Source organism: Oryctolagus cuniculus, chromosome 12 (assembly GCF_964237555.1).
Source record: "Oryctolagus cuniculus chromosome 12, mOryCun1.1, whole genome shotgun sequence".
In the NCBI taxonomy this organism is placed as follows: domain Eukaryota; kingdom Metazoa; phylum Chordata; class Mammalia; order Lagomorpha; family Leporidae; genus Oryctolagus; species Oryctolagus cuniculus.
This window is the reverse complement of record NC_091443.1, coordinates 13368454-13389398: the sequence shown is the minus strand read 5'-3', so window position 1 is coordinate 13389398 and position 20945 is coordinate 13368454. Positions and strand designations below refer to the sequence as shown.

Below are 20945 nucleotides of genomic sequence, written 5' to 3'. Positions count from 1 at the left end.
TGCTGTACTAATGATCCAGATCCCTGCTCATGGCCAGGGAAAAACAGTGGAAGATGGTCCGAGTACTTGGCCCTTGCCATCCACATGGGAGATCAAGATGAAGTCCTGGCTCCTGGCTTTGGCCTGACCCAACCCTGGTTGTTACAGCCATCTTGGGTAGTGAACCAAGAGATGGAAGTGTTTTCTCTTTCCCTCTCTCTGTAATTCTGAATAAATTAAAAAAAAAAAACAATTCCCCATTTCTTTGGTTTACTTTCTAAATCTACCTCCACAATATTATTTTTCCTGTATGGCTGTGTTAGTTTTTAACCAGCTATTTTTGGATTGTTTTGATCATTTAGAATATTTTATTGTTGTAATGAAAGCTGCAATTACAATGCTTGTACTTGAATGATTTTATACATGTAAAATCTACCTGTATCACACATTTATCTAAACATAACGACTTGGGTCAAGGGATATATGTGTGTGTGTGTGTGTGTGTGTGTGTGTGTGTATATATAAGAGGATTTGTATATATATATATATTAAGAGGATTTGTGCTTATTCATTGCATTGGATATGTGTATGTGTGTGTTTTCATGTCATTCATTTTTATTGATTGAACTATATAGCTGTCTATTTTATAAACATTGCTCAGACTCAGGTTTTATATTCAATATTTTAATTCTTCTCTGTAATTTATGCTTAATCTATTTTTTTTGCTTTCAGTATTTATGTTTTTGTAAATGTGTGCACTAGAAACTTAGTCTTGAATAATGTATTTTTGTGTGCATGCGTGTGTTATCCAAGTCTATGATTATTACTTAGTCCAGACCCAAGATCTGTATTCAAGATGCCACAAGTCTCATGCCCTTTTTCTTCGCTCTCGTAATAAAATAAGAGGAGAGAAATGATTTAAATACCAAAGTTAAATTAAAAGGTAAGCAGAAATTAATATTTTGAAAATATGCAGCCTGGTCACATGAAGAATGAGAAAGCCTATTTAGGAAAGCAAACTAGGCTATGCAAAGTAAGAACCAAGTAATCCTTTGCTAACAAAATTATCACGGATACAAACCCTCCATCTGGGTTTCAAAAGATTTTAAGTCACTTTCACATTTTCAAGTTTATTTCTCTCAGGTATAAGACATAAATAAGGATTTCCCTATTCCTTCTGTGTATGTGTGTGTGAATGTGTGTGTGTGTTTTAGAGAAAGAGAGAGATCTTCCATCTGCTAGTTCACTCCCTAAACAGATGGCAAGGAAACACTTATTTGACTCATCACCTGCTGCTTCCTAGGACACACACTGGCAGAAAGCTAGAATTCGGATCAGAGCTAGGACTTGCACCAGACACTCCAATATGGGATCCAGGCATCCCAAGCAGCATCTTTTTTTTTTTTTTTTTTTTTTTTTTGTTATTAAAAGTTTCCTTTATTTTTCTGTTGAATCAAGCACTAGCTACCAGTTAGTTAAATTTTTTTGTGTGCCCTCTAAAATTTAGCACAGTTAGCATTGCCTTATCAATAATCAAATAGGTCCCAGTGGTTATGTCCATATTTAGATTGTTCAGGTGGTCAGGAACTCTTTTATTGGTTTGCTTTAGCTTTTAGTTCTTGGTTATATCTCCAAATGCGAAAGAGTTGAGAGGCTCCTGCTGCCCCCACAAAGAAATTAACAGCAAATAGACTCCAATTTTTTGGAATAATTACGAGGGAGTATCTTGACCAAATAAACCCTGTAGCCATCAAAACAGCAGACTGAGCTGTGCTGAGTTTTTCTGCAGGTCTTGCCATGTCAGCCAATCCAGCACACACCAATCCCCATTTCATAATTGGAGCCCAGAAGAAAACTGTGCGGGGACCTGCCGGGTGGTTGTACAACGGTCTCAGTTTCTCGGGCAGCATCAGCTCCACTTTATCCAGGAGCCGGTGGTAGGTGGCCCGCAGGCCTCGGGCGCCGGCGGCTGACATGTCGGCCGCCGAGTGATCGCGGGCAGCCGGATGGGAGCGTTGCCGTGTCCTCGCTCCTGGCTGACAACGAAGGGCAGCTCGTCCCTCTCCCTTGCCACAGCGCCTCCCCAAGCAGCATCTTAATCATTAAGCCAAATGACAGCCCAGAATCCTTTAATTATTTTTTATCTCCGAAGACTTGTGATTTTCTCCTTTAATTGAATTGTCTTCCTTGTTTTTGACTGTTAGTGATCTGTTTATATTCTTCCTAAAGAATCAGGATTTATATTTCTATTTTCTGATGTTTTCTGACCCACTTTTAATTTCTCCCATTTACTTTGTTTACATGTATGTGTGTGTATTGTGTGCACTCATGTTGTGATCTCTTTAAATATGTACACTTGGATATCTATTTAAGTATGCTGTCTTTCTAGACAATGTATTAGTATAATGGTATTTAAACTTAAACATGTTATCCTGAGTACAGAAAAAAATTACCCTCTAGATTACAATTTTCAATATCACGTTTTATCTTTTTAAATGATTTAGTATTTCCTCTTTCATCATATTAGTTGTAAGAGATAACTTTTTAAAAATTCAGGTTGTGGTGACTTATTTTTTTATATTAACACCAGAGAATGGTGCCTTTACTGCTTCTGATTTCTCAATTTAATTGATGACATCACTGTGATTATTACATAATTATCTGTTTTGTTAATGTTCCATCAATACTGGAAAATGTGACATACAATGTATATTTCCATGGTGTAGTTTCTGACACATATCAATTTACCTTTTTGTATGGTGCTGTATTATTTCCCAAATAATCTTTACCCCAGCCACATTCCAACTCCAATCCACATTCAAGCAGTAGTTTAGCATCCACTGAGGTAACAGAAACTGCACCCCCAGGACGGTTACAGAAATGTAAAATGAAAGAGCTACGGAACTGACTGTGGGCTGGAAATGTTTTGCTTTAAATCAATGAAAATCAGCAACTGCATTTAATGACATCTGAGCTGTAAGACAAGTTGTTTGAGAGGAGGGATTACCAGGTAAATTTCCTTTAACGCATCTCTGCATTTAGGCTCATAAAGCATAAACAAATCAGATGGGCTTTATCAGGCTTTGTCTGCTTCAGTTGGAATAGTGCTGATGTATGGACCTCGGGGCCCAGAGTCCTTGTAGGGGCAGGGGCTGGCTTGCGCTCTGAATCACTCCCAGAGCAAACCTTTGTGTGGCGCGGCTGCCTTTGTTCCTGATTGCAGCGGCAGTCGCCCAGCTGCTTTCATGGGAAAGTGCGAGGGAACACTGCAGTCTGGATGGCATTAACTTTTTTTTTTTTATCTGACCTCTTTCTAAGTGAGCTAATGAGAGAACAAAAAGTTTCCTGATTTTTTCTTTGTTTTCCTCATACAGGCATCTGCCACTAATAACACATTTCTTTATTGGTTTGCTATATTTTAATTAACTGGATAGCATATTTTAAATTTTAACTGAACGATTTTTGCTGAAGAAAACACTCAGTCTTCTTGCTATTATGAATATGAGGTTACTATGTCTCGTGCATATGCAAATAACACAAAGTGATGTTTCCTTTACACATGTTCCAATGATTCACCCAAAGAAAAAACCTGGGAGTATTAATCCTGCACAATCACTTCTTTGGACCACAGTACACAAACCTGTCACTTTCATGCACACCATCTTAAACATATCTGTATTTCAAGCTCTTTGATCCAACTTCTTTTAATCTCACAAAAATCCTGCAAAAATAAGTGGCATTGTCCCATTTCTTATATGATGAAACTGAGGTATAGAAAATTTAATTAACTTGCTTACACTGAATGGTCATTAAGAAGTAGAATCAAGATTCTAATTATCCTTTGTCTCCTGAACCACTTTTATGATTTACTAATCCTTACCAGATTGTATCTCCTGAAATTTATTACGACTGGTGCAAGATACTATTTCAGTAAAAATGTATTTTATAATGTTGGGCAGCATATACTATGATAAAATTTCCAGAGCTTTCCAGACTGCTTTAAAACCCCCTCTCTTGATGGCTTAGTCACTAGAGAAACTGTTTTTATAATCTGATTTTCTTTTACATTCTGTGAGGTGCTTACACATTTTTACGCACATGTAATAACTGCATGTATTTATGAGATATGGTATGATATTTCAAGACATTTGTATAACCTATACAGATGAAATAATTAAAATTTACATTCCACAGCTCACTTTCAACAGTTGGAAAATGCCCCATCTGTCCTATTCTTTGGTCATTTGAGATATACTCTTCCTGCATGAACAGGGGAACAGGCAGACATACAGGGTATCCTGACTTGAGGGATTCTTTGGCTAAAAGGAATCAAGAGGGAAGAAATATAAGGGGGGGGGGAATTGAATCAGGCTGAGGTACTTTCTCGAGAGAAGCAGTATTATTAACAAAAGGAGAGAATGTAAAAATATGGGAGGTTGAGGCACATTCTGAGAAATGGACTAAGAAACACTGAATCTGACAGCCTGTTGATGAAGGAGCCAAAGCTCTCAACTCTGTAGCAGTTATTTCCCTGCATCCCTGCCTGCCCTGGCTGAATCAGCCATGCAAAGGCCACACTGCATCTTCAATAAGTGCTTCTGGTCATGCATGTGGGGGTAGAGGCAGCAGGGTAAGTACAACTGTTCTCAAATATACTATTTTAGCTCCATTCTGTTTGGATTTTGCATTTCTTTATCAATTATGTGTCTGGTGAAATACTGTCAAGTAAAAAAAGATTGAATAGTTTTATATTCCTGGTGAATTCTAATGTAATGGTTATGTATCATTTCTCTTTTATCTCCAGCAATGTGTGCACCCTTAACAGGCATTCTGTACATGACAGAGTCATAGCACCTCTGCTTCGTTTGTTTCCCATTCTATTACTTTAATTTTTATGCATGTTCACAGTTTATTTTAAATATATATATAGTTTAATTTTAATCAAATCTGATAACTTTGGACTTTTACTTTTTGAACTACTTTCATTTAATCTAATTTTGATGTGTTTGCATTATAACTCTTCCATATTACTACTGTATTTAATTTTGGTGTCCTTGATATCTCTTATTCTTTTATCTTTCCAATCTTATATCCTAACTAGTTTTAGTATTTTATTCTATTTTACATGTTGTATGCTTATTACCTTTATTTTGATAAATTTATGAAAAGCCCGTTTTCAAAGTATAAAAATAATATTTAAAAAATGAAAATGAACAACTGTATGTCTGAGCTCAGGATTTTATGTTATAATGAATGAGCTGTTGGCTCTACTGCATGGAAGTACACATTTCTGTATTTATAACAGCACAGTGAGGTCATAGGAATTACCAATGTCATGTTTCATATATCCTTTAAGACTTGTATCTGTTACACTTGGCATTACACTTGAACAACAGTTTTCATTAGGTGCTAAAAAGTGACATCTGTGCAAGGGAAAGATTATTCACACAGCAGCCAAGCCTGCTATCCCTTGACCTCAGCTTTCATCTCTGCATTTATTTTATTATGCAAACATATACATCACGATGTATATTTTATATAAATTTTCCAATACAGAGCTAATATACACAAATATGCATATATAATATATCACTTTTAAGCACATACTTCCAAATATAAATAAAATAACTTCACATCAAGTTGAACAGGATAAAAACATGTAAACATTTGCACCTGGTTTTGTTCAAGTAAAACACGAAATCACAAAGTAACCACAAGTTAACAAGTGCACTTTAAGAGATGCCAGAAGGAGCAGTGATGTAAACAAACAAAAACAAGCAAGGCCCTGCGAGTGTCCACTTCTTAAGGCTACTGTAGCAAAAAGCTTCCAGTTAAGACTTCCCTTTCACCCTGTCACATTTGTTCTTGAGGGACTTCAAAATGAGTGTAGAAATTCTGTAAACACTAGACTAGGACTGAGTGAACTTTGTTGAAAAACAGACATGACAAAAACCCCACAAAGCAACAGTCATATTAGCTCCACCAAACAGTAACTTTAAGGATTCTTTACTATTTTTTAACACATGAAACCACCATTACCCTAGGGGAAAGATTCGGGGCATAGACAAGAAAACAGAGAAACACTGCATAAAAGTCGCCACCACAGCCCCTGAAAGTGACAGGCATGTCAATAAAGGGAAAACAGCCAACAGCAGACGACAAAGCCCCAGCAGACTTGATCAGAGTGTGGCAGGATACTACAGATTCAAGTTGAAATACTCTTCCAGCTGATAATGAAGCAAGTCCCACTGCTCCTCAGAGAAGGGGAACTCGTTTCTCAGTGAAAGAAACCGCTTAAACAACAGACTGGCCAGCCGAAGCGTGACAAGCTCCTTTTTACTGCTTTTAAAGAGCAGGCTGCCCTCTCCCAGCTGCACAGGCTGCGAAAGTTGATGCCAGTATGCGGCCGACGGTCCACCACCCCGCCCCTGAGGCTCCTCTCCCTGGCCCTCAGGGTATGAATGCTTGTAAAAGCAGTGCTCTCCAAACGGGCAGTGGCCCCTGCCTTCGGCAAAATATCTGCAAGGCTTGTTGCTCAACGCCTCCTTGTACTGCTGAATAAGTCTCTGCTTCTCTTCCTCCTCCTCCACCCAGAACTCACTGGGAATGACAAAGTTGGAGGTGACTCTGCACTGTGGGCAGGACTTGACGATCCTGTTCTCAAAGTGTCTGGCACGTCTCCACCTACGGATACACTTAAGACAGAAGGGGTGGTTGCAGTTGGAAAGGATGCCAAAGCGGCGGTCGCTGGGGTTGACTTTGTCATAGACAACCTCCATGCAGATGCCACACACCTTATCCATACTGCGCTGCACGGCAAACGAGAGCTCCATATCCTTCTCGTGTGCTTCGACGCAGGCCTTTCTATGGTCTGCCCTCTGAGCGGCATCCAAGGGGTGCAAGGCCTGTAGCCCACACATGTCACATATCTCTCCGTGGAGGTACATACAGCTCTCCCCACGAAAGCACTGTCCCCTGGCAGCGTGAGGGCAAAGTTGCATCCCCATGCCCACAGCCATCTGCTGCCCCATGCCCACAGCCATCTGCTCTCTCTCAGTCACCGAGCTCTGTAGAGGAGCCTCGGGGACAGAAGCGACCCTGCGGCCCCGGTAGGGCTGCCCGGGAACAAACTCAACGGCCTCTTCCCAGCCTTCTACACCTGATCCTCCGACAGCCCCTTGACCAGCGCATTCCAACTCGGCTTCGAAGCGACCCCTTTCAGCAGCCGAGCCAATCAGAGGCAAGGAGCTTGAGGATGCAGCAGGGGCGGCTTCCGCCACTTCCTGAGTTGGGGGCTGGCTGGGCGCAGCCATGCTGGGGCCTCTGTCTGCAGAGGCCCGGGGCGGTGCGCCATGGCCCTCTCGGGCCACCTGCCTGCCAGAAAGGTCGTGAGAGTAGCGACAGTTCTCCCCCTCCTTGCACAGCCCATGCAGATAATACCTGCAGACGACTTGCTTTGTCCAGCTGCCAGTGCTCCGGCTCGGCAGGTGACTGGGCCTGGCCCCTCCCCTTGCGGCCTGGACGTGCCTCAGGCCCACCATCCGCAGATGGGCTGGGCTGGGAGCCACACGGAGAGGGACTAGGCCCAAGGCCGCGCGAGCAGGGGCTGTGTCTGGAGCCACAGATTCCCCAGAGGTCTCACACTCAGGGAGGCTGGGCCCAGATGCACCCTCCCCTGCTGCCTCAGCCCCTGCCTGGGCCCCAGATGCCTCCTGGGCACCAGAGGGAGCTGCAGGCTCTTCCATGGCAGCTTCTTCTCCCAGAAACGATTCGGGAACTTCCCCGGTGCTGTCTCCTTTTGGGCTTGAGCCCTGGAGCTCGGGACGGTCACGGAGGTGTCTTTGGGGGAAGTGTGCACCTTTTTTTCCTTTCCCCCACTCTCTGTTCCCTGTGACTGTGTGTTCCTACCTTCTTTCCCCTGCAGGCAGCGTGGCGGACACTTCCTGTGGTGGCACCGGCAGCGCGCGGCGCCGGGTCTCCACGGCCGACCAATCTGACAGCTCCTTTGTTCACACAGGCAAAGGCGGGCTCCGCGCCCCCTCCTCTGGCGTCGCTCCCTGCTCTGCTGCTTTCCCGCAGACCCCAAGCCCCCCTCCCACACTGTCTCCTCTGGCAGATGAGGTTTTAATTCCATGTCTTTAGTTTCTGCCATGCACTTCTGATTATTTGTCAAACGTGTCTGCGTAAAGAAAGTTCACGATCCTCGCTGCTTCTCCACGTGCTGATGGGCTAATCCTGCAGTTTCTGAAGCATGCCCTGCGTGGATTTTACACCGCCTTTGTCTGCGCACCGCGCATTGTCTCCACTGTGGTGTCCCGCTGCCCCCTGGCTGCCCCTGCGGGGGCTTTGTGCGCTGCGCGGCGGCCACCAGACATCGTTTCTTGGGGTCTTTGTTTGCTGCAGGGTCTGCCTGGGCTGCTGGAGGAAACGCGAGCAGGGAGCACGTGTGGCTGAGGCTGTCAGCCCCGGCCGAGGGCGTCCTTTGTGGGACTTGCAAGGCTCCTGCCCCCGGCGCGACCCGGCTTTTCTTCCCGGCTGGTTTAATTCTTGGTGGCCTTTGTTCCCTCCGCCCAGCGAGCGAGGCTGAGGCTGCGGGGTCAGCACAGCTTTTCAGGCTCGGCCGCTGCCCTGACGGTGAGAGCTGCTTTCTTCCCTTTCCTTTCACAGTCACTGTCTTTGTGCTGCTGCTTTGCTCAGGGGCGCGCGGCTGTCTGCTGAATGTTACAGGAGAGCTCTCTGCGTTTCTAAGGAGGTTATGCTCCCTCTCCCTTTAATGCCCTGAATGTGATCATTAGCACTTCCAGCATTTCAAACATTTGATTTATTCTTTGTCTCATAATTAATCCTTCCGTGTTAGGATGTGCTGACGAATTGTATTTGCTAGAATAAGTTTCTTAGAGGGAAATTTTTATAACTTAAATTTCCATTCTAAAGTGAAAAAGTCTGAATATTTATGACACATTTATCCATGTCATCAAATTAAATCCTAATTAAGTAAATATAAATTTGTACCAAATTACTTGAGAAAAAACGAACAAAGTTCGAATAACCCAGACTAGAAATTTTTAAAGTGATATCACTAATTAACAAAAGACATTAAAAAAATCATGAAAGGATATCAGGAACAAGATTAAGTCATTCTTTTAAATTTATTAGATATGGGCATATGTCTAGAACATATCAATAAAAATAAGAAAAGCATAAGAAATATGCATATAAATCTATAAATTACACATGGAATCATATAATCCTCTAATTTAAAGCTTTTAAAATATTTCCTCCAAAAATATAAAGGCATTAGAGCTTATGTTTATTATTGTCAGCCCTGGCTTGTGCAATTGGGCAAGCATAAAATAAAAAATGTTAGAACTGGAAAGGGATTATTGATGGAAGGCAGCAGAAAATAGAAACTAAATTACAGATTTGCTTTTAGATTTAATAAGTACATTTAGCAAAGACCCTGGATAAAAATACAATATATAAAAATCTGGAGTGTCTATTGTGTGTGCATGTTTTTGTGTATATACAGAAATAGATCTTCAGTTTATATTTAAACATTTTATATTAAAAAATTTATAACAACATTAAAAGTTAACTATTATAGAAATTTAGGTAATTAAGGTTGTAAAGTAATATTAACATATTTTTATGTAGGAAGACCAAGATATAATTGAGGATAATTAATGAATAGGCAGAGGAATGCTCAATTTTTTTTTAAATTAAACTTTTTAAAATTTGGCGGTCATCTGAGAATATTGCTGCTTTTCCATCATCAACCTAGGAAATTTTAATAATTTTTGTCTTTTTTTTCCATTACACAGTTACTGAGTTTTTGTTTTGATGCTAGATTTTCCAAAGTCTGACTCACTTGAACTCTCTGGAATACATTGTTCTTTTCCTAATGTGTTTGTTAATGAGGATTCCTTTGACAGCCCTTTATTTATTATGGGAAAAAGACTAGGAGTACATATCTCGGGCACATCTATCAAGCGCTTCACAAATTGGCAAACAATTCCAAAGACTTAGACCTACCCGGGTCTAGGTCCACCTGTTTGTTTGTTAATGGTGAAATGTCCCCAGAACTTTCTCTAAATGATATTTGACCATCTTTTCATACACTAGCTCTTCCCACTGAAACTTTCTGTGAAGAACTTTTAAATATGCTATCCATAGAAGCAGCTAGCAGTGCGTGACTCTTGAGCACTTGAAATGTGGCTAGAGTGACCAAAAAACTGAATTTTGTTTTCAATCACAGATTTAAGATTTGACTACTCACCTGGGACTAGTGACACCTGATTGCTGTGGTTGAAGTCCTATGCAGACCATTAGTCTCTTTGCACACCAGGGAACTGAGAAGTAGAATGTCTCTGAACCTGACCAAAGCTTTGCAGCTAAAAAGTTGTGACTGTTGCTTTAAAATCTCAACCTCTATGGCTCCCATTCATGTCCATGTCCTATCATTTCATAATGGCCATATCTTATAGATTTATAATGATGACTTTTCATATATAGTGTTACAAACTAAAACCTCATCCCCTGATTTTTAATAGCATGTGAATTAACGGGAGCTATCGTTCAGTGCTTCTTGAAAGAAATAAGGAACTATTTCCCATTCTGGCCAAATTACTGTCTTCATGACTGCCTTTGTCCATATTCCTGCCCCATCCCCCTGCTCCATCCCTGGTATTGGTGTTATTTTTTCATAATCTGAGAATATATACCTGATCATTTTTCTATTAATTTGGCTAAATGGAGTCTTATTTTTCCCAAAAGAAAAAAAAATTAAAAAAAAAAAAACCCTGAGAGCCCCAGGGGCTGTGACCTGGCTTGAGAGGTCCTTCTGAGTACCACAGTCTGCAGGGTGGCATGGGGGTGCTGGTTGGTCCACACTTTGGGGTGCACCAGACCACGCTTGGCTGAGCATCCAGGGTGAAAAGAGGGGAGGTAGCTTAAGACAATAGCACTGCAGAGCTGCGATGCAATCCAGACAGCCTCACAATAGCCCAGGAGGCGGGAGAATAGTTCTGAATGAACTGTAGGGATGGAGAGGGAAAAAAAAAGCACAGGAGGCGGGAGAATAGTTCTGAATGAACTGTAGGGATGGAGAGGAAAAAAAAAAAGCAAAAACAAACAGAAAAAGGATGGCCATTCAGCCTTCAGTTCCAAACAACTCAGGGCTGCTGGGTCCAACCCACTTAATTAATATGTCCATATTGAAGGGACACACAGTAAGTACAAAGAAATGCCCCTCAGTTCGGAACTAATGATTAGGCACTACTGGAGGGAGAGGGACTGGACAAGAGAGGGGTGCAGAGCTTAAATGCAAGTGCCTAGAATCAGGCATCATAGAATCCACCACTCACTAAATAATGTGTTCACCTTCGCACAAATTAGTCACCCTCTTTTACATCATATGGCAAACAACTTAAATATTAATAACATTGGCTAGTTCATACATTTGCTGTATTAAGTTAAAAATTTTATAAAATGATTGGAACAGTGCAGGCTGGTTGCAAGGGCAAATCACTGAGGTATCTATGAATATCTTTCCTGTTTTTTTAAATTAGTTTTATTTATGTTATTTATTGGAAAGGCAGCAAGAGAGGGAGAGGCAGGGAGGAAGGGCGAGGGGGGAGACAGCGAGACTGAGAGCAAGTACAAGATTGAGAGTGAGAGAGCAGAGAGAGCGAGAGAGCGAGAGAGAGAGCGTGCTCTCCTATACTGGTTAACTGTTCAAATGCCTGCAAAAACCAGGGCTGGGCTAGGCTAAAGCCAGGAGCTGGGAACTCAGTGTTTCCAGCGTTGGTGGCAGGGACCTGAATATTTTAGCTGTCACCTGCTCCCCTTTAGGATATGTGTTAGCAGGAAGCAAGAATCTGGAGCATAACTGGGATCTGAATCCAGGAATTCTGATATGGGATGAGTTTGTCCCTAGCAAGAGCTTAACTGCTACACCAAGTTCATGCCCCTCTTTTCTATTTTAGAACTATACCCAATAATCCTAAGTATAATTTTTTTATCTTTGTCAGCCTCCAATTTCTGCTGTCTGCACACAGCAGGATTGCATGTATGCTTGTCGGTCCCTGGAATTTGCTGACACGAGAGGTCTTGAATGAATACTTATTGTTTCAAATTGACAAGCAAGGAGAAAATGATTTTTACTTTGAAATTTAACAAATCTGATTTCTTCAGCCCTAGTTCAGGAGTTCAGCATAAGTAACTGTGTGGTACTTTTTGTTTCCTTGTCACTTGTGTTAGCCATCGTATTCTGGATGGATCAAGACTCCTTTAGCTCATCCTGAGAGAGTGTGAACTTCTGGGAGGAATACACATCTGGTCCCTTTAGGTGAGGCAATTGAGCAACAGGAGAGTTCTATGAAAGAGACTTTTAATTTCAAAATGAAAATAAAAAAGAGGCTTGCATATTCTTATAGTCACCAATGTTATGATTATATATTTTTTTCTGTTTGTAAAAGTTATACAGCTATCTATACGGTAACCAAACACTGAAAAGTCTGATCAATCTTCTGGATGCTTTTCTATAAATGTCAAGAATTCATTTATATTTGTATTTTAATGTAGTTACCATAACTTTTACACATACAAATCATACTTAAATTCCAGTTCCTGAACAGGTGAAATATTTACACCAGGCTAATATCTGCATCCAGATATGAGAGAAACTGGATGAATTCATGAAGTAAGTGCTTGAAGGACATGCAAAATACCAAAAGCTTAAGTTGTATGGGAATCTTATGACTCTAAAACGCAGGGAAGTTCTTTATGGGCACCTGTGATTTAAATCAACTCTCTGACTGGTGTGCTAGCAGAAAGCTTTGTGATTTCCAATAAGGACACATGACATGGAGAATTTCATGTATGACAGGAGCGTTTTTGTTCTATTTAGGCAACTCTTATTGGGATCCTCACTGGGGACTGGTCACCAGAAAGTCCAAGCCATGATTAGAAACTAGAGATTTTGTTTTCTCCACCCCATTCTCTGTAGAACAGAGCAGGGCTGGAAATAGAGTTAATAAGCCATCATGCCCATGTGATGAAGACACCACAAAACTCTCTAAAATATGGAGTTCGGAAGTCTTCCAGGCCAGGGTTGTTGCACACCCATCTGTATTGGGACATAAACTCCTATGTTTGGTTTTCCCAAAACTCGCCTTTGGTATCTCTTTATCTGGTTGTTCATTTGTATTCCTTAAAATATCACAGGTAACACATCAGCAGTACTAAGTAAGCTGTTTTTTCTGGATTCTGTGAGCTGCTTTAGAAAACTGAACCTGAGATGTGAGCCATGGAAACCTCTGATTTGTAGTTAAGCTGGAAATCAGTTGTGGGTAGTCCAGGAACATGCTTCTCGAATTTGTGTCTGAAGTGAGAGGAATAGTCTTGTGTGACTGAGTCCTTAGCTTGTGCTGTCCACACTAACTCCGGTTAGTGTCAGAATTAAATTGAGCAGAAGAGGGAGGGGACGTAGCTTAGGGGTTAAGATCTTGTTTAGATGTCCTATTCCATATTGAAGTGCCTGCACTCGACACTCAGCTGTGGCTCCTGATTCCAGCACCCTGCAATGCAGACTCTGGAAGGAAGACGTGATATCAAGTAGTTCAGTCCTTGTTATCCATGTGGGAGACCTGGATTGTGTCCCCAGATCCCAGCTTTGATGCAGCTCTGGCATTTGTGGAAGGAACCAGTAGGTAGGACATCTGTTTCTCTCTCTCTCTCCCTCTCTCCCTCTCTCTCCTTCTCTCCTTCTCTCTCTCCTCTGGTTCACTCCCTAAATGCATGCAACAGCCCAGGCTGGCCCATTCTGAAGCCAGAGTATGGGAATCCATTCTGTGTGAAAAGGGTGTAAGAACTTGAGCCATCATCTGCTGCCTCCCAGGATTCTAGAGCAGGAAGCTAGATTGGCAGCTCAAAGAAGCCAGGACTGGAACTGACACTGATGTGGGATGTGGGTTTCCCCAAACTATAGTTTAATCTGCTGTACCACGTTGGCTGCTCCCACATATTCAATTATTGGCAAATCTATGTCCATACAGTTTTGGTTATTATGAGTATGGCTTTTTTTTTGGACAGGCAGAGTTAGACAGTGAGAGAGAGAGACAGAGAGAAAGGTCTTCCTTCTGTTGGTTCACCCCCCAAATGGCCGCTACGTGCTGTGGCTGGTGTGCTGGGCTAATCCAAAGCCAGGAGCCACGTGCTTCCTCCTGGTCTCCTATGCAGGTGCAGGGCCTAAGCACTTGGGCCATCTTCCACTGCCTTCCCAGGCCACAGCAGAGAGCTGGACTGGAAGAGGAGCAACCAGGACAGAATCCAGTGCCCAAACCGGGACTAGAACCCGGGGTGCCGGCGACACAGGTGGAGGATTAGCCAAGTGAGCCATGGCACCGGCCATGAATATGGCTTTTAAAAATGTTTGTGTACAGGTTTTATATGCACATAAGCTGTATTTTTTTAATTTCATTAAAATAAAGGGAACAGATTTCATATATTTCATGGATACAATTCTAAGAAGATATTCATACTTTCCTCCCTCCCTCCCTCTCTCAATACCCCCTCATTCCTTTACTTTTTTTCTTTAATTTTTTTTTGCAATAACATACTTTCTTTTTTAAAAAAATTTATTTTTATTTATTTGAAAGAGTTACAGAGAGAGGTAGACAGAGAGAGAGGTCTTCCATCTGCTGGCTCACTCCCCAGATGGCTGCAACAGCCGGAGTTGCGTCAATCCGAAGCCAGGAGCCAGGAGCCTCCTCCGGGTCTCCCACGTGGATGCAGGGGCCCAAGGACTTGGGCCATCTTCTACTGCTATCTGAGGCCATAGCAGAGAGCTGGATTGGAAGAGGAGCAGCCGGGACTAGAGCCAGCACCCATGTGGGATGCCAGCGCTTCAGGCCAGGGCTTTAACCCGCTGCGCCACAGCGCCGGCCCCAATAACATACTTTCAATTTATTTATAATCACAGGCTTAGTACATGAATAACTATTATGGCCAACAAATAAAAATAGAAAGACCACTGTTCCATAGGATATAGACAAGGGCTATACACAATAATCAAATAATAAGATGTTATTTTCATTCTTATACTTTTTTTGGTATTCTATATTAACTACCACATAGCAGAGATACATATTTGTCTTGTTGGGACTTGCTTATTTCACTAGGTGTAATGGTCTCCAGCTACATCCACTTTGTTGCAAAAGGCAGGATTTCATCCTTTTTATGGCTGAGTAGTATTCCATTATGTGGTAAAGACACACATAAGTTTTCAAGTCAGCGTTAATTTTGGATCATACAGTGAGGCTATTATGTATTATATACTGAGGCTATGCTTAGCTTTGTACGAAGCTGCAGAATTGTTATGCTAAACTGCTGCACAATGTTATATTCCCATGTGCAATAAGAGAGAGTTCCTGATGACCTGCAGATTCAGTAGCAATTGGCATTTTTGTGTTTTTTGATTCTAACAATTTTAAGAGGAGTGTACGGTTATCTCACTTTTTATTTAATTTCCGTGTCCCTGAAATTTTACATAGCATATTTTCATACATATGGCATCAGTGTATCTTTTTGGATGAAATGTCTTTTCAGATATCTTGTCCATCTTTAAAATTAAACTTTTACTTTAGGATAATTGTAGGTTCATGTGAAGTTGTAGAAATAATACAGGGAGAGCTCATGTATCTTTCACTAAGTTTCCACCAATAGTAACATTTTTTATTCCATAATGCAATATCACAACCAGGATATTCAAATTGAGGAAGGTAAGATACAGAATATTTAAATTGATGAAGATATTTTTGTAAGGAATTGTCTGACTTATCAGCAATATATGAGTGATCCAATTTCTTTATATTTGTGCCAGCATTTTGCACTATTTTGTACTTCGATAAGCAAGGATACCTCATTGTAGGTTTAAGTTATATTTCCCTAAAGGTTAATGTTTTTGAACATCTTTAAAATACTTATTTGCTGTCCATATATCCTCCTCAATGAACTACTTCTTTATATCCTTTACATATTTTCTAGTTGAAATTTTTGGCCTTAAGCAGAGTTTTTTAGAGTCTGTTATATGTCCTACACATGAATTTTTTGCTTGTAAGTTTTATAAGCATTTTCTCTCAGTCTGTAAATTATTTTTGTTCTATACACAAAGAAAATATTTTAAATATTGATCAAGTCCAAATTTTCTTTTAAACACGCAAACACACACACACACACACAGAGAGAGAGAGAGAGAGAGAGGAGAGAGAGAGAGATTTCCATCTGCTGGTTCATTTCCCCAGGGTCTGTAATAGCAGGGGCTGGTCCAGTCCAAAGCCAGGAGCCTGGAGCTGCATCTGAGTCCCATATGGGTGTCAGGGACTCAAGTACTTGGATCATCCTTCACCAACTCCCCAAGCATGTTAGTAGAGAGCTGGGTTGGAAGCAGAGCAGCTGAGACAAGAACCAATGGTCCCATACATTATGCTGGTACTGCGAGTAGCAGCTTAGTTCACCGAGCTACAATGGCAGCCCCAAGTCCAAATTTTCAATTTCTCTTTCCATTGATCATGCTTTTAGTGTCAAATCTAAGAGCTATTTACTTAATCTTAAATTCCAAATACTTTCACTTGTGCAGTTTTATACGTGATGTAGTTTGAGTTTTACATAGTCCACATTTTTGAAATTCTTTTGAAAACTGAGTATGCAGTTCAGTTTGTTGTTGATGTTGTTTTGCATAGAGATGTTCAATTGGACCAGCAATATTTGTTGAAAAGACAATCCTTGCTATATTGAATTGATTGAATTGCTATTGAAAGTTTGTAAAGTTCAATTGACTTTGGCTCATTTTATACTTGGGTTGCTTGTGTTCTTAATGAACTGTAAAAGTTATTTTAGATACACGTCTTTAATCAGCTATATGGTTTGAAAATATACTTCTCTGTCTTGTTATGCGTCTTCTTAATTTTTTTTTTATTTATTTGAGAATTGGAGGCAGAGATAGAGAGAGAATCTCACATCTGCTGGTTTACTCCCTAAAGGCATTCAAGGGTAGAACCAATGCTGAGACTGGGTCAAACCTGAAGCTAGGATCTAGGAACTCAATCCAGGTCTCACATGGTAGATGGCAGAAACTCAAATCTTGAGCCATCACCATTCCATTAGAAGGAATGACAGGTGTCAAACCCATGTATTCCATTAAGGGACATGGATTTCTTAACTAGCAACTTAAATGCTAGGCCAAACACCCACCTCTATCTTTTTACTTTTATAACAGTCTTTCACTGAGTATTTATTCTTCATATAAGTTCAACTGGTCATTGTATTTTTTCTTTCTTTCTAGGATCTTGCTTATGGAATTATACCAAATATTTATCAACAAAGTCACATAGATTTTTATCCTGTTTTCTTTTGGAAGTAGTATAGTTTAGAAATTATGTTCAGAGCTTTGACCTAGTTTGAGATAGGTTTGTATAATTATAGGGTCTGTGTCTAGGTTCATTTTTGCAGGGATGTTTTATTAATTAAGAGGAAGGGAGGAGAAGATGGGAGAGGAAGAGGGAAGAATGGCTGGGAGAGAGAGAAAGGAAGAGAGAGAGGAAGCCCATCCACTGATCTACCCTTCAAATTCCTACAATGGCCAAGAGGGCTGAATCTGGGATCTAGGTCTCCCACATGGGTAAGAGGATCACACCTACTTGAACACAGGCAGTCCAATATTGGATGTGTGCTGCGACAAATGCTTACCCCTGTGTTGCTGACTCTATTAAGAAATTTGATATAATTCTGCTCTCACAATACCTTAGCTTTTTGATAATTTCAAGTGTCAAGATCAAATACACAAGAAATAAAAGCAAAGGAACATATACAGAGTAGATGAGAAATTGATACATCTAGGCTATAGAATCCAAGATTCAGAGGAAGGAGAAAGTGTATGATAAAGTGATATGATAAAATGATTTTATATGGATAAATCTGTATTAAGAAGGGAATTAACTTTTTATGGTAAAGCCACACACAAAATAATCCTCATGTTTTCCAGAAAACTTGTAAATTAGGATTTCAGTATCTATTGATTAAATCAGGTATATGTGTCTTTTGCAATAAAGTGGATGTAGCTGGAGACCATTATGCCTAGTGAAATAAGCAAGTCCCAACAAGACAAATATGTATCTCTGATATGTGGTAGTTAATACAGAATACCAAAAAAGTATAAGAATGAATTAGCATCTTATGATTTAATTATTGTGTATAGCCCTTGTCTATATTCCTATGGAATGGTGGTCTTTCTTTTTTTTTAATCTGTTTATTTATTTATTTAAATTTATTTATTTTACTTGAAAGTCACAGTTGCACAGAGAGAGAAGGAGAGGCAGATATATAAATATATTCATTGCATATCCTTATAATAATTTTATGTCTGTAAGGTTGGTAATAATCTTCTGTCTCACTTCTCATTATATTAATAAAGTCCTCTCTCCTTTCTTGGTCATCCTACTATAGGTTTGTTTTCTCTATTGTTTTTTACAGAGAGCCAACTTCTTTTGATTTTCTCTGTGTTTTTCTATTGTCCAACTTATTTATACTCTTTCATCTACATTTCCTTCTATTTGCTTTTTCGTGTAATTGGTACTTTTTCCATTTTCTGGTGGTAATGAAAATTTGGTTACTTTTATAATCTTTCCTAACAGAACTGTTTACAGCATTAAATTTCACTCTAATATGGCTTTAACTGCATCCCATGTTATGTTGCATTTTATTTTACTTCATTTCTAAGTATACTCTAATTATCCTTTTTCCTTTGATTCATTATTTATTTAGTCATTGTTTAATTTCAATGTATTTATGAATTTTCCTATTTTTCTTCTGCCATGGTTTCATAATTTTATTCATTGTGTTTGGAGAACATAATTGGTATAATGTTAACTCTTCCGGATTTTGGTCTTAAATTTATCCTTTTGGGAATTCACTTATTTAAAACTAAGTCTGGAGGCTGGCACTGTGGGGCAGCATGTTAAAGCTCCGGCCTGCAGCACCTGCAAATCATGTGGGCACCAGTTTGAGTCCCAGCTGCTCCACCTCTGATCCAGCTCCTGCTAATGTTACTAGGAAAGCAGTGGCAGATGGCCCAACTCCTTGGGCCCCTGTACCCACATGGGAGAGCAGGAAGAAGTTCTTGGCCTCTGGCTCTTGATTTGGATCAGCTCAGCTCCAGCCATTGTGGCCATCTGGGGAGTGATCCATGGGATGGAAGACCTCTCTCTCTCTCTCTCTCTCTCTCTCTCCCTCTCCCTCTCCCTCTCCCTCTCTCTCTGCATGTGTGTGTGCATGTGTGTGTGCGTGTGTGTGTGTGTCTACCTTTCTTAACTCAAATTAATAAATCTTTAAAAATAAATAAATAGGCTGGCGCTGTGGCTCACTAGGCTGATCCTCTGCCTGCGGTGCCGGCACCCCAGGTTCTAGTCCCGGTCGGGGCGCCAGATTCTGTCCCGGTTGCTCCTCTTCCAGCCCAGCTCTCTGCTGTGGCCCGGGAAGGCAGTGGAGGATGGCCCAAGTGCTTGGGCCCTGCACCTGCATGGAAGACCAGGAGGAAGCACCTGGCTCATGGTTTTGGATCGGCACAGCGCGCCGGCCATAGTGACCATTTGGAGAGTGAACCAATGGAAGGAAGACCTTTCTCTCTGTCTCTCTCTCACTGTCTAAATCTGCCTGTCAATAAATAAATAAATATGGTAAATTTCCAACTATTTATTTCTGTTTCTTTGTAGAATCTCAATCGACCTGTCTTGAAGTTCTCAGATCATTTTTATGACTGTTCAAACATGGATTTTTCACCAACTTGAACTTCAACTCCAGAATTTCTATTTGATTCTTTTAACATTATAATGTCTACTATTTATTGATACTATCTTCTTTGTGAGACATTTCCCTTATCTTTTCCTGTAGTTATTCTAACAGTGCTCCTTTCACTTTTTCTAAGTAAATGGTTTAAAATAGCTGGCTTAGATTATTTGTCTGGCAAGTTCAATGTCTAATCTCCCTTGCATAGTCTTCTACAGATGTCTCCCTGTGTATTGTCCATATTTTCATATTTTTATGCATTCCTCATAATCTTGGAAACTGGATACTTAAAAATATAGAAAAAACCTGGGACTCTGATTCCCCTCCCTCTCCAGATTGTGCTGCTATTACTGTTTGTCATTGCTTGTTAATCACTTTTGAACTGAATCTATAGATTCTGTACTTTTATCGTGTTATGAAATCTCTGCTCTGTTCCCTTAGTGGTCAACAAATGATTATAAATTTTTCCTTCAGTTAGATTACCTAGAACCAGTAAGTCTCAGTCTTTTCCAAGAGCCTCTGGGTTTGTGTTGGACACATTTGAGCACTCAGTAGTAACTTTGTTTGGAAATTCCATGGGATTTCCTATGACTTTTCAATCATATCACCCGCGACTAAAGTTTTACTTCTTCCTTGGTTTTACTTCTTCCTTGCCATTCAACGTGTATTTTGTTTCTTTTTCTCTCTTTATTGTACTCACTAGGAGCTCTAACACTGTGCAATAGAAGTGAGAGAGACATCCTTTCTCTGTCGTCTAGGGAATGCATTCATCTTTACCAATTAAGAATCTTGCCATATGTTGTTAAATGTAGTCTTTTTGTATATCTTTTATCATACTGAGGATGGTCCTTTCTATATCTGCTTTGAGATTTTAAGCAAGAATTTTATTAGACTTTAGTCAAATACTTTTCTTGGATCAATTGAGATGATCACGTAATCTTTCCTTTTTCTCTAACAGTATTCTTTGGTCTGAAACATATTTTGACTGTTGCTTACATAATCACTCCAGCTCTAATTGCATGCTGTATTACCCAAATATTTCTATTTATACTATTTCTGTTTAAAGTAGTTTTAAAAGGCAACATACGATTTTTAAAAATAATTAAGCTCTTGCTTTTTATCTGTTC

The 20945-nt window shown here is 40.4% G+C and overlaps 2 protein-coding genes across 2 annotated transcripts; both read right to left on the bottom strand.

Moving 5' to 3' along the window:
• Positions 1 to 1410: 1410 nt before the first annotated feature.
• LOC100342475 (mitochondrial pyruvate carrier 2) lies at positions 1411 to 2071 on the bottom strand. Its single transcript, XM_051822923.2, has one exon. It carries the CDS (start codon positions 1953 to 1955, stop codon positions 1572 to 1574), a length of 384 nt encoding a protein of 127 aa, XP_051678883.1. The 5' UTR covers positions 1956 to 2071; the 3' UTR covers positions 1411 to 1571.
• MKRN3 (makorin ring finger protein 3) lies at positions 1599 to 7845 on the bottom strand. Its single transcript, XM_002718286.5, has one exon. It carries the CDS (start codon positions 7722 to 7724, stop codon positions 6177 to 6179), a length of 1548 nt encoding a protein of 515 aa, XP_002718332.1. The 5' UTR covers positions 7725 to 7845; the 3' UTR covers positions 1599 to 6176.
• Between the last annotated feature and the right edge of the window lie 13100 nt (positions 7846 to 20945).

What these genes read in the sequence shown, in the direction of transcription:
- MKRN3 (XM_002718286.5), bottom strand. Translation starts at nt 7,724, where the DNA reads ATGGAAGAGCCTGCAGCTCCCTCTGGTGCCCAGGAGGCATCTGGGGCC.
- LOC100342475 (XM_051822923.2), bottom strand. Translation starts at nt 1,955, where the DNA reads ATGTCAGCCGCCGGCGCCCGAGGCCTGCGGGCCACCTACCACCGGCTC.